The 14,292-nt window shown below is 45.7% G+C and overlaps 2 protein-coding genes across 2 annotated transcripts in view; both read right to left on the reverse strand.

Annotated features, from left to right (window-relative positions):
- The window catches only part of LOC108534337 (uncharacterized), an 11,330-nt gene extending 465 nt beyond the window's left edge, over positions 1–10,865 (reverse strand). Inside the window, exons 1-2 of the mRNA XM_017879645.1 lie at positions 10,769–10,865; positions 267–895 (exon numbers count right to left, since the gene is read on the reverse strand). Coding sequence (XP_017735134.1) covers positions 267–895; positions 10,769–10,865 — 726 coding nt within the window. The remainder of the gene's footprint in view (positions 1–266; positions 896–10,768) is intronic.
- A 2,158-nt stretch (positions 10,866–13,023) lies between these two features.
- Positions 13,024–14,292, reverse strand: part of CAGE1 (cancer antigen 1) — a 61,677-nt gene continuing 60,408 nt past the window's right edge. Inside the window, 1 exon segment of the mRNA XM_017879613.1 lies at positions 13,024–13,257. Coding sequence (XP_017735102.1) covers positions 13,222–13,257 — 36 coding nt within the window. The 3' untranslated portion in view covers positions 13,024–13,221.

Genomic DNA, 14,292 nt, shown 5'->3' on the forward strand with positions numbered 1-14,292 from the left:
AAAAAAAAAAAAAAAAAAAAAAAAAAAAAAAAAAAAAAAAAAAAAAAACAGGCAGCTGTGATCAAGGAAGTAAGGGGCTAGCCCTGACCATTGTGCTCACCAATTCTGCATCACTGTGATCCACATTTTTCCTATAATAAGCAGCTTTTCCTTGGTGTCCACCCAGAGCTCTCTGCCCTAATTGGTTCCAATCCTTAATTTATGAAATTATGAATTCCACCTACTAATTTAACTTTTTCCAAATCTTTCCCCATGTCTACACTAACCTCTTTGAAGGGATTTATTTTCAGGGGATATTCCATATCCTGGTGACTCTCCTTCATAGTGAGAGGTGACAACGTGCTAGCAGCCCTTGCTCTCGGCGCCTCCTCCGCCTCGGCGTCCAGTCTGGCGGCGCTTGAGGAGCCCTTCAGCCCGCCAAGGCACTGCGGGAGTCCCGCTCTGGGCTGGCTGAGGCCGGAGCCGCCTCCCTCTGCTTGCGTGGAGGTGTGGAGGGAGAGGCGCGGGTGGGAACCGGGGCTGCGCCCGGCGCTCACTGACCAGCGCGAGTTCCGGCGGGCGCTGGCTTGGCACACGGAGCGGCCGGGGGGCGCCGCCGCCCAGGGCAGTGAGGGGCTTAGCACCCGGGTCAGCAGGTGCGGAGGTTGCACCAGGTCCCCCAGCACTGCCGGCCCGCATGCACCACGCTCGAATTCTCCCCGGGACTCAGTCGCCTCCCCGAGGGCAGGGTTCGGGACCTGCAGCCTGCCGTGTCCCAGACCCCCTCCATGGTGGGCTCCTGCACTGGCCAAGTCTCCCGGAAGGGCGCCGCCCCCGGCTCCGTGGCGCCTAGTCCCATCGACCGCCCAAGGGCTGAGAAGTGCTGCCGCGGGTCGCGACTGGCCCGCAGCTCCGCCTGCAGCCCAGATGCAGGATCCACTAGGTGAAGCCAGCTGGTCTCCTGACTCTAGTAGGGGCTTGGAGAACCTTTATGTCTAGCTAAGGGATTGTAAATACACCAATCAGCACTCTGTGTCTAGCTTAGGGTTTGTAAATGCACCAATCAGCACTCTGTGTCTAGCTCAGGGTTTGTAAATACACCAATCAGTACTCTGTGTCCAGCTCAAGGTTTGTAAATACACCAATTGGTATTCGGTATCTAGCTAACCTAGTGGAGACTTGGAGAACTTTTCCATCTAGCACTGTGTGTGTAGCTCAAGGATTGTAAACACACCAATGGGCACTCTGTCAAAACAGACCAATGAGCTCTCTGTAAAATGGACCAATCAGCTCTCTGTAAAATGGACCAATCAGCAGGATGTGGGTGGGGTGAGATAAGGGACTAAAAGCAGGCTGCTCCAGCCCGCAGTGGCTATGTGTTTGGGTTTTCTTAGGTGTTGTGGCTGTTTTACTTTTTTGCTGCTTGTTTGGTTCCACTGCATTTGAGCTGTGACACTGCGAAGGTCTGCAGCTTCTCTCCTGAGGCCAGCGAGCCCAGGTACCCACCAGAAGGAAGAAACTCTGGACTACCGTTTTTAAGAACTGTAAAACACTCAGCCTGAGGGTCTGTGGCTTCAGTCTTGAAGTCAGTGAGACCACGAACCCACTAATTCCAGACGCAGTAGAACTCAGACAAATCCCGTAGTTGATTCTCCACATCTGTCATTTCATTCCCTTAGAATGTGTAAAAGCAGAGCATTCTTTCTCTTTGATTACTTAAGATTTCTTTCCACATCACTCACAAATGTAAGGACTCGTGTGTTCTTTTATACCCCCACCAAGTAACTGTGTGGCCAAGAAACTCCCTCATGTTGTTTAGTTTTTTGAGATGGACTCCTGTTCTGTCACCCACGTTGGAGTGCAGTGGCACCATCTTGGCTCATGGCAACCTCTGTCTTCTGGGTTCAAGCGATTCTCCTGCCTCAGCTTCCAGAGTAGCTGGGATTACAGGTACCCATCACCACGCTGGGTTAATTTTTGTATTTTCAGCAGACGAGGTTTTACCATGGTAAGTTGGTCTCGAACTCCTAACCTCAAGTGATCCACCCCCCTCCCCCCGGCCTCCCAAAGTGCTGGGATTACATGTGTGAGACACCACACCCAGCCGCTCATGTCCTTTAAATCTTTGCTCAATTAATTGTCACCTCAGTGAGGCTTACCTTGACTTCTACTTTAAAATTCCAACCCTCCTGCCCCCACATTCTGCATTCTCCTCTGTTCTCTTGTTCATAGCACTGATTATCTTCTCTCACAATATCGTTCAGCCTGTCTCCTGTGAACATCTTGTGGCCAGGGAGTTTGTGTCTTAATGTTATAGAAGGGTGCCTGACACCCAGTGTGAACTCAGTATTTGTTGAATCAATGAAGATACAGTGCTGTTACAAGTCACATCTTTCCTCCGTAAGTTTGAACCCAGGTTTGATTGTAAACCTAATAAGAGATGAAAAAACATTGAGCAAAAAACCCCAAAAACGTTACATTTATTATAGATAAGCAAACGCTTAAGCATCCTTTCATGTAGCAAGGACAAAAAAAAAAAAAAAAAAATTGGCTTTTGTGTACTACACCTCCGAGGAAAAAAATTCCTTTATAATCCTTATGAAAAGAGGGTACTATGGGAAAGGAAACAAGAAATAAGAACGACTTTAAAGGGAGTGCTGGCTCTCCAGCCCACCTCCTCACTTAGGAAGGCCTCCAGTCCTTCCCCAGCACATACTTCACAGAAAAGAACAGATGAGACCGGGCGCGGTGGCTCAAGCCTGTAATCCCAGCACTTTGGGAGGCCGAGACGGGTGGATCACGAGGTCAGGAGATCGAGACCATCCTGGCTAACACGGTGAAACCCCGTCTCTACTAAAAACTACAAAAAACTAGCCGGCCGACGTGGCGGCGCCTGTAGTCCCAGCTACCCGGGAGGCTGAGACAGGAGAATGGCGTGAACCCGGGAGGCGGAGCTTGCAGTGAGCTGAGATCCGGCCACAGCACTCCAGCCTGGGTGACAGAGCGAGACTCCGTCTCAAAAAAAAAAAAAAAAAAAAAAAAAACAGATGAAGTCATAACTACCTGATCACTCACCACAAAACCCCCCCACTTACTTTCATCCTTATGCTCAGGCTTTGCCTTTTTTTTTTTTTTTTTTTGAGATAGGGTCTGGCTCTGTCTCCCAGGCTGGAGTGTAGTAAAACAATCATAGCTCATTGTAACCTTGAACTCCTGGGTTCAAGTAAATCCTCCTGCCTCAGCCTCCCAAGCAGCTAAGACTACAGGCACACCACCATGCCCAGTTAATTTTTTTTTTTTTTTTAGAGATGGGGTCTCACTATCTTGTCCAGGCTGGTCTCCAACTCCTGGCCTCAAGCAATCCTCCCAGCTTGGCCTCCCAAAGTGCTGGGATTACAGGTGTGAGCCATTGGTCCTTTCAGTTACAATAAAACGACGTTTAGAGGCCCATCAAAGGTCAACCACCATTTGTGGTTTAGATCCCATCTCCTGCTCAAGGACATGTGATTCTGAAAATAACCCCCTCTTTTCTCCCTCCTTTCTCCCTCACAATACATTTCTAGTTCTCTAATTCATTATTTGAACATCAACATACAAATATTCCCTGTCTTAAAAAAACAAACTCTCTCTTGGCCTCGGTTCCCCTTCAGCAATAGTCTAATTTCTCTGCTCCCTGACACAGTAAAGCATCAGTATTTTACCCCTCCATTTTCTTCTCAGCCTATTCCAACTGTGTTCTTATTTGTAACACTTCACTAAAATTTGTTAGGTCTAATGGCCCTCATGTGAGCCTTTCTTCCTCTCATTCTTGAGCAGTTGTTTCTCTAGGCTCAACGACATCCATACGCTGCTGGTTTTCCTTCCACCTCAGCAACCCCTCCTCCTTCTCTGCTCGGCACCTAAATACAGGACTTCTAGAATGGGCACACCATCTATTCTCTGTGTCTACAGGTTCTGCATTCTTGGATTCAACCGACTGCAGATCAAAAATATTGGAAAATAAATAAATAAAAATAAAGATACAAAAAATAGAGTGTAACAATTTACATAGCATTGATGCTATGTTAGGTATTATAAGTAATTTAGAGATGATTTAAAGTGTATGGAGGGGTGTGTGTAGGTTATGTGCAAATAGTATGTCATTTTTTTTTTTTGAGACGGAACCTTGCTGTCACTCAGGCTGGAGTGCAGTGGCACCATCTTGGCTCACTGCAGGCTCCGCGTCCCGGGTTCACACCATTCTCCTGCCTCAGCCTCCCGAGTAGCTGGGACTACAGGTGCCTACCACCACACCAGGCTAATTTTTATATTTTTAGTAGAGACGGGGTTTCACCGTGTTAGCCAGGATGGTCTCGATCTCCTGACCTTGTGATCCACCCATCTCGGCATCCTAAAGTGCTGGGATTACAAGCGTGAGCCACCGCGCCCAGCCAAACAGTATGTCATTTTAAGGAACTTTGAGAACCCGCAGATTTGGGTATACATTGGGGGTCTTGGAACCAGTCCCCCTTGGATACTGAGGGATAACTGTACTACATAAGACTGGGAAACTCACCTGCTTATATTCTGTAAGAGGCCTTAGAGGACACTCCATTTACCAAAGCGATGAGAAATGCACTGGTGACAGGGGCTGAGAAGACCATTGGTCAGCTCTGGAGGTCTGGGCTCAGGGTAAGAGATGCTGTTATGGAAAGGCACTGATAGCAGTGGGAGTGAGGATGAGAATGGAGGCCAGATGGCATCACCTAATGGTCAGCAACAATGTGGGCACACTGCTCACAATGAGCTGCAGGGTCAGAATATGGGAGAGGGGCTGGGGAATGGGCAAGGGGAGTAACCTGTAGAGAGCTATGATAACAGCTGATAAAACACCTTCCTACAGGCAAGACAAATGGGCACCCAACAAGAGCACTGCTTAGTTTATACAATTAAATCAAGAGGCCAGGTGTGGTGGCTCACGTCTGTGATCTCAGCACTTTGGGAGGCCAAGGCAGGTGGATCATGAGGTCAGGAGATTGAGACCATCCTGGCCAACATGGTGAAACCCTGTCTCTACTAAAAATACAAAAATTAGCGGGGCATGGTGGTGCGTGCCTGTAGCCCAGCTACTCGGGAGGCTGAGGCAGGAGAATCGCTTGAACCTAGGAGGTGGAGGTTCCAGTGAGCCGAGGTCACGGCTGCAGTCCAGCCTGGGCGACAGAGCAAGACTCCATCTAAAAAAAAAAGAAAAAATGAAATCAAGAAAAACCAGAAGGCTGAGGGCAGTCATCCCAATAAAAAGTTTTGATACTGCTGTGGTCTGAATGTGCCCCCTAAAACTCACATGTTGAAATTTAGAGCCCAATGTGATAACATTAAGAGGAGGAGCCTTTCGGAGGTGATTGTCTTGAAGTCAGAGCCCTCATGAATGAGATTAGCAACCATATAAAAGGTCTGGAGAGAACTACCTAGGCCCTTTTTGTCATTCCTTTTATTTTTTATTATTATTTTTTGAGACAGTCTCACTCTGTCGACCAGGCTGGAGTACAGTGGTACGATCTCAGCTCACTGCAACCTCCGCCTCCCAGGTTCAAGTGGTTCTTGTGCCTCAGCCTCCTGAGTAACTGGAATTACAGGCATACGCCACCATGCCCAGCTAATTTTTGTATTTTTAGTAGAGACAAGGTTTCACCATGTTGGCCATGCTGGTCTTGAACTCCTGACTTCAAGTGATCCACCCACCTCAGCCTCCTGAAGTGCTGGGATTACAGGCACGAGCCACTGCACCCGGCCTGCCATTCTTTCTGCCATGTGAGGACACAGCATCCATCACCTCTGGTGGCCACAGCAACAAGGCACCATCTTGGAAGCAGACAGCAGCCTTTACCAAACTCTGAACCTACTGGCACCTGGATCTCAGATTTGTAACCTCTGAGACTGTGAGAAATAAATTTCTGTTCTTTTTGTTGGTTTTGAGATGGAGTCTCACTCTATAGCCAGGCTGGAATGCAGTGGCTCAATCTTGGCTCACTGCAACCTCTGCCTCCCGGCTTCAAGTGATTCTCCTGCCTCAGCCTCCTGTGTAGCTAGGACTACAGGCATACGCCACCATGCCCAGCTAATTTTTGTATTTTTAGTAGAGACGGAGTTTCACCATGTTGGCCAGGATGGTCTCCATCCCTTGACCTCGTGATCCGCTTGCTTTGGCCTCCCAAAGTGCTGGGATTACAGGCATAAGCCACTGCACCTGGCCTAAATTTCTGTTCTTTATAAGTTACCCAGTCTTAGGCATTTTGTTGCAGCAGCAGGAATGAATTTAGACAGATCCCCTTTCTCCACTGGGCCTGACCCAGTTATCCAATTATCAATCCCAGAACTGAAGCAGAAGTCAGGCTCCTATAACAAAGAGCCCTGAAGCACCACCACAATTGCCATTCAGTACTGAATATCTCATCCTTCCTCAAAGGGACGTATGGTCATTGACACACAATCATCATATATTGAGGAAGGGGGAACCTGCAGACCTTTTGAGGATTGTTAGGCACAGGTTGGAACTGACATTTTATCTAGGACCCAAAGTGCCAACACAGCCCCTTTGAGAGTAGGAGCATTTGGAGCCAGGTAATAAGTAGAGCCCCAGCCCAGATCCAGCTAACAGCGGGTTTTTCAGTCACCAGATCCATCCAAAGTTGGTCCCCCAAGTGCAGATAGGATAAATGGACATACGTGGTGGTTGGACGAACCCTCACATTAGTTCCCTGGTCTGTGGGGTAAGAACCAATAAGAGTATGAAAGGTGAAGCGGGAAGCTTCTGAAATTGCCACCACTACTCCCCTCCCCAGCCAAAATTAAAAAGTAGAAATACAACCCAATCACATCAACGGGGAATGGTAGAGGTGTGCGTCACCTTCAAAAGGGTGGTGGTCTGTGTTAAATCCTGGTGTAATTTGCCAGCTCGTCCCTGCAAAAACTAGGTAGTTCATAGGAGATGACAGCAGAATACTAAACTTTTCCAGGTAGTAGCCCCGATGCCTCAAGCTCAAACCCAGGAGTTGATCGCAGTGTGTCCTACTAACCCCTTTCTTGCATGGTACCCAGGAAGAAGATTGACCGGAATCCTTGGGAAACATGGGGTGGGAGCAGTGACGGACTGCAAATAGGAGAAGATTGATCGGAATCCTTGGGAAACATGGGGTGGGAGCAGTGACGGACTGCAAATAGGAGAAGATTGATCGGAATCCTTGGGAAACATGGGGTGGGAGCAGTGACGGACTGCAAATAGGAGAAGATTGACCGGAATCCTTGGGAAACATGGGGTGGGAGCAGTGACGGACTGCAAATAGGAGAAGATTGACCGGAATCCTTGGGAAACATGGGGTGGGAGCAGTGACGGACTGCAAATAGGAGAAGATTGACCGGAATCCTTGGGAAACATGGGGTGGGAGCAGTGACGGACTGCAAATAGGAGAAGATTGACCGGAATCCTTGGGAAACATGGGGTGGGAGCAGTGACGGACTGCAAATAGGAGAAGATTGACCGGAATCCTTGGGAAACATGGGGTGGGAGCAGTGACGGACTGCAAATAGGAGAAGATTGACCGGAATCCTTGGGAAACATGGGGTGGGAGCAGTGACGGACTGCAAATAGGAGAAGATTGACCGGAATCCTTGGGAAACATGGGGTGGGAGCAGTGACGGACTGCAAATAGGAGAAGATTGACCGGAATCCTTGGGAAACATGGGGTGGGAGCAGTGACGGACTGCAAATAGGAGAAGATTGACCGGAATCCTTGGGAAACATGGGGTGGGAGCAGTGACGGACTGCAAATAGGAGAAGATTGACCGGAATCCTTGGGAAACATGGGGTGGGAGCAGTGACGGACTGCAAATAGGAGAAGATTGATCGGAATCCTTGGGAAACATGGGGTGGGAGCAGTGACGGACTGCAAATAGGAAGAAGATTGACCGGAATCCTTGGGAAACATGGGGTGGGAGCAGTGACGGACTGCAAATAGGAAGAAGATTGACCGGAATCCTTGGGAAACATGGGGTGGGAGCAGTGACGGACTGCAAATAGGATGGAGGAAATCTGGGGGCACGGGTGACGGAAATATTCTAAAACTAGGTTGTGGTGATTATTGCATGATTGTATAAATTTGCTAAAAATCACTGAATTGTATACTTAAAATAGTTGAATTTTACAGCACATAAATCATCCCTCAATAAAGGGAAGAGCATATGAAATATATTAGTTATAATAACTCGTGTACTTATGTACTATGGTTTTTATGCCTCTTCTTCCAGTTACCAACACTCTTTCATTAGGGCTGATCAAATCCTCCCATCAAACAAGTGAAAACAGTGAAGACATGCCCGGTGGAGGAGCTTTGCTGTGAAAATTTTGAAAATTGGAAACTCTTCTCCCAGCACCTTCTTTGGTCCTTGGCCCCATTTATAAGAATCCTCCACTGTATTATAGTGTTGAATTCTTACCATATTATGCTTACTAGACTTTTATAAAAATATATTCTAACTGTTCTTTGTGCACGCTTAACCTTGCTAAATACAGGATGATCTTTGTCCAGTTTCACAACTTACCCCTAAGGTGCAATCATAATTCATACTAATTCCCAAAGTCCTTTGCAGTTTTTTTTCAGACCGAATCTGCTAGATTTGAATTATATATGTGGCTCACTCTTACCAAGAGTTGCATTTATATAGGCAAATATTAACAATCTTTGAAAGATAGAACATAATATAGAAAACATTTATATCCTTAAACAATATTAGCACAGTCCTGTAACTGTTCTTAAACTAGAGTGACTATGAACTTGGTTTCCTAAAACAGATGCTATGGAGGAGCCAGGGCTTGAATCTGAATCTTATGATTCCCTGTCGAGTGCTCTTTTTCCTATTCCATAGTATCTCCCCTGTACTATAATTTAGGGAAGAATGTGCTAAGTGCCATTAAAAAGTCAGATAAAACAGAGGAAAGAGGCATTTCAGATGAGGATAAGGGTGATATCTGAATTAGACCTCAAAGGGTACAAATGTTTTATATATGAGGTACTGCATGGTAGATGTGAAGAAAGGAGGACATTTAGTGGGCAAGGAAAGTGCATTCCCAAAAAAGGAAACAATATGGGGAAAGGCACAGAAGTTTGGGCCCAGAGCACAGAAGGCAATGAACACTGACTATGGAGTAAGGATTTGAAAACCTGTCCATAAAATAGATTTAAGTGAATTATGACATATATCCATGAAATAGCATATAGCCTTTAAAAATCAGAGTTATGAAGACTGGAGATATCAGACAATAGTTATCAGAAACACTATGAGTTCAGATAACCTACTTAGGATAGTACATGAAAGTGCCTTGCAAACTGCAAATAACAATCTTTTGGAAGGTTTATAATGGGGAGTGAAAAGAGAGGAACCACGATAGCTTTAGAAAAGAAAAGGGTTGCAGGAAGGGTTTTTTTAAAGGCTAGAGTAGGGTTCAATGAAGAGTTATAAAGTAAGGTGTGAGAAGATATAAATGAGTGACGGAGCAAATCCTCAAGGAGATGGGATGGGCCAGAGTCAAGAGGACAAGAGACCAAACAGACCAGAGAAGAAAAGAGGAAAGTGTGTTAAGTCCACAGACGGGGGAGGAAACTGCGTCCCCACGCAATCTCCCGTGGTGAGATCCAAAGCTTTACTCTGTGAAGGCAGAAGCTGTGGCTATTTCCAACTTTCACTTCTCTCTTTTATTCCCCTACTACATGAAGAGAGTGACTCTCTCAGCCATGAGCTCCCTGAACTTACCACGCCATGGCTTATGTTTGCCCTGAACATGCCTGTCCTGATTTCAGAGGAAGAGCTGTCCCTGTCCCTAGGCTGTGCTGTGGAGCCTAGTCCCTCTTTTCTCCTCTGACACCTTGCTTTATCAATGATCCCTGCTTTCTGGAGCCTTCTCAGCATATACATAACTGCTTATTAAATACCTCCACTCAGATGCTTCACAGCTACCTCACACTCAGGGTATCTCTCCCTACAAACCAGCTATCCCTCTTGTCTTCTCTACATCATTCATCAGAGCTCCGCTAGGCTTCCTAGACCCTTCTCTCTCCACTCCAACAGCTAACTAATAACCCCATCGTTTCCGTTTTACCTTTGAAATCACTCAGCATGCACATCTTCCTCTTTATTTCCACTGCCACTATTTTAGTTACTAGTCTGTTTTTCTTGACTGCAGCACTGTATCAGTAGTTTAACGTACTCCTGATTCTAGCTTCATCCACCATCAACCTACCCTTTCTATTATTATTAGGGCAGTCTTTCAAAAATGCACACCCCAACCACATCACTCCTCTACTTAAAATCTTTCAGTCTCTCATCAGAATAAAGTTCAAATTAATATTTCCTTTTTTTTTTTTTTTTTTTTTTTGAGACAAGGTCCCACTCTGTTGCCCAGGCTACAGTACAGAGTGCAATTCCAGCTCACTGCAGCCTTCCCAGCCTTGACTTCCTGGTCTCAAGCGATCCTCCTGCTTCAGCCTCCCGAGTAGCTGGGACTACAGGTGTGCACCAACATGTCCAGCTAATTTTTAAAAATTTTTTGTAGAGATAAGGGTCTCACTATGTTGCCCAGGCTGATCTTAAATTCCTGGGCTCAAGTGATCTACCTGCCTCAACTTCCCAAAGTGTTGGAATCACAGTTGTGACCACTGTGCCTGGCCAAGTTCAAATTTCTTAGTACAGCACAGAATGCTCCTCATGATCTTCTTCATCTCTGACCCTCTGAAGAGCTTGAGTTTTGGACATTAACTGTACTTCAGGGGATGTAACCGGCATCTCAGTCCTCCATGCTCTGAGCGTGCTCTTGCTTTCCTGTTGTCTTGAGATACCTCATCGGCTGTGACCATCTGGCTCAAGTGCCATCGTTTCTGTAAAATCTTCCCTGAGGTTTTCTCACACAGTCCAGGGCCATTTCCTCCCACCATTACATCTTACATTGTTCTAGAATACTTTACTAATTTATCACCTCCTTAGGATCTTCATTTTTCTTTGTATCCTTGGCATCTGACACAGAGCCTGTCCCAGTGCTTATTGAAAGTCATTAAATGTTTATTGAAAGAAAGATGGGCTTAAATGCCACATCTTTGTGCCACACACCAAGGCAGGCACGTTCATTCTCAGACAACCTCTAGGTAAAACCCCATAGGTGTCTCATAATACACACATTGCATACAGCACTTATGCACACAGTCCTCTTCGCAATGTGTTAGTGCTTCCTTTCTACCTGTTTCATCACATTTGTGTGCAGATTTCTGGGGCTGCATTAGCCATCCTTCTCCTATCATATTTTCTCATTTTCCCTAGAAGATTCCGTGAAACTAATAATAATCTCTTTTTAAAATATGAGTAACTTCCAAAGCTTTCAATGCTTCACTTTCTAAAATGAAACTACACTATTAGAGCTGCAACCCACTGTGCATTTCTCATGGTTTGTCATTCTAAGTTTTAGAATTTGAAAAATTATATATTTTTGTTTCAACATTCACATAAGACCTCTCATAGAATTCCTTAATAAAAATGACAACAATAATAATAGCTTTTATTTATTCACCACTTCCTCGGGACCAGATATATACTCTACATATATTTTCATCTTGTATTTATCTAATTTAAGTACAAAACTAACTTTAGTGAGATAAAATAATTTTTCTCTTCCACCTAAGGGGTGTGTGTGTGTGTGTGTGTGTGTGTGTATATATATATATATATATATTTATTTATTGAGACAGGGTCTCACTCTGTTGCCCAGGCTGAAGTGCAGTGGTGAGATCTTGGTTCACTGCAGTCTCTGCCTCCCGGATTCAAGCAATTCTCCTGCCTCAGCCTCCCAAGTAGCTGGGACTACAGGCGCCCACCACCATGCCCAGCTAATTTTTGTATTTTTAAAGTAGAGACAGGGTTTCAACATGTTGACTAGGCTGATCTCTAATTCCTGACCTCAAGTGATCCACCTGCCTTGACCTCCCAAGGTGCTGGGATTACAGGCGTGAGCCACCGTGCCCAGTCGTAAGGCATATTTTGATCAATAGCTATACCTCCAGTCTGGTTCTGGGATTTATCAAAAGGATACTATGTATGTTAAATACATTTATTTTTCTAGTGCATCTCACAAAATCAGCTATCTCTGGCTCCTTTGTTTAAATTCAGAACGAATTCCTCAAAACGATGTTAAAGTGGAAATTATAAGGGTTAGGTCTTAAGAGCCAGTCCTTTCCTGTCATCTGGGTTTTTCTCTTTGTTTTGAGACAGGGTTTCACTCTGTTGCCTAGGCTGGAGTGTGGTGTATGATCATGGCGCACTGCAGCCTCCTCCTGGGCTAAGGCCATCCTCCTGCCTTAGCAACTCCCCATCCCCACCTCCTTACCCCCACACCACACTCCCCTCCCCTGCCACCCAGTAAGCTGGGACAAGTGCTTGCCAGCATGCCTGGCTAATGTTTCTGATTTTCAGTAGAGATGAGCTCTTCCTATGTTGCCCAGGCTTTTTTTCTTTTTTATTTGAGACAGAGTCTCGCTCTGTCCCCCAGGCTGGAGTGCAGTGGCACGATCTCGGCTCACTGCAAGCTCCGCCTCCCGGGTTCACACCATTCTCCTGCCTCAGCCTCCTGAGTAGCTGGGACTACAGGCGCCTGCTACCATGCCCGGCTAATTTTTTGTATTTTTAGTAGAGACGGGGTTAGCCAGGATGGTCTCGATCTCCTGACCTTGTGATCCGCTCGCCTTGGCCTCCCAAAGTGCTGGGATTACAGGTGTGAGCCACTGCGCCCGGCCGCCCAGGCTTTTTTATCTGGGTTTTAATTCCAAAGGATTTCAGAGTTGGTGTCTTTTAAAATTTGGTTGGTATTATGAAGAATATGCCTGCCTGGACAGAAAAAGGATGTCTTGCAGAGGAAATAAAAAGTTGAAGTGAAATCCATGACTATTTTTGTGCATCATGAAAGGCCTGATAATATGGGAGTGGTATTCTGTGAAAATATTTGACAAAAAACCCACTGTATTCTTCTGTTTATGTTAAATAGAATATATTTGATTATTCACAGGAAGAAATTAGAAGTAATCGCATTTTTGGAATGTAAGACTTTACTGTTTATGCAGATTTTAATATATCATCTGCATGGATTGATTTGGCTAGCATATGTAGTAATGACTCTTCCTGGAGTGGTTGACGAAAATGATTACTGTTTACTCTTCAGGCTTGTTTAATCTAAATAATTTCTATTTTCTTTAAAACAGCTGGCATCTAAAATGAAAGGAAAATGTTTTATAAGTTTTGGGGAAAGACTAACATTCAGTGACAGAACCCCTAAACAGCCAATTTTTGATTACATATGGAAAAGGGGTGCAAAGTAAGCCTATAGATAAGTGAATTCCACAGATAATACGAACACTATATTTGTTTGTTTATTTGTTTGAAGACAGAGTCTCGCTCTGTTGTTACCCAGGCTGGCATGCAGCGGTACAATCTCGGCTCACCCTGCCTCCCAAGTTCAAGCAATTCTCCTGCCTCTGCCTCCCAAGTAGCTGGGATTACGGGTGCTCACCACCATGCCTGGCTACTTTTTGTATTTTTAGTAGAGACGGGGTTTCACCATGATGGCCAGGCTAGTCTTGAACTCCTGACCTCAAGTGATCTGTCCACCTCAGCCTCCCAAAGTGCTGGGATTATATTTTTGATAGAGATGGGGGTTTGCCATGTTGTCCAGGCTGGCCTCAAGCTCCTGACCTCAAGTGATCCACCCGCCTCAGCTTCCCAAAGTGCTGGGATTACAGGTGCAAGCCACCACACCTGGCCTCCAACACTGTATTTTAACTGATATTTTTGTTTATTTCTTTCAACCTTTTTCCCACTAAGGAACACCATGAAGAAGAAGGTGGACTGAGTTTCATCTTCCTTGGTTTGATTGGTTAATTGACAGAATGTAGAAAAAATAATCTGAATAATCCAAAAGTGACTTACCAGCATGGCATAGTTAAGAATTGATAGTATTGGCTGGGTGTGGTGGCTCACACCTGTAATCCCAGCACTTTGGGAGGCTGAGGCAGGTGGATCACCTGAGGTCAGGAGTTCGAGACCAGCCTGACCAACATGGAGAAACCCTGTCTCTACCAAAAATACAAAATTAGCCAGGCGTGGTGGTGCATGTCTGTAATCTCAGCTGCTCAGGAGGCTGAGGCAGGAGAATCACTTGAACCCAGGAAGTGGAGGTTGCAGTGAGCCAAGATCACACCATTGCACTTCAGCCTGGGCAACAAGAGTGAAACTCTGTCTCAAAAA

This window comes from Rhinopithecus bieti, unplaced genomic scaffold, assembly GCF_001698545.2.
Source record: "Rhinopithecus bieti isolate Rb0 unplaced genomic scaffold, ASM169854v2 scaffold_10612, whole genome shotgun sequence".
NCBI classification, from domain to species: Eukaryota; Metazoa; Chordata; class Mammalia; order Primates; family Cercopithecidae; genus Rhinopithecus; species Rhinopithecus bieti.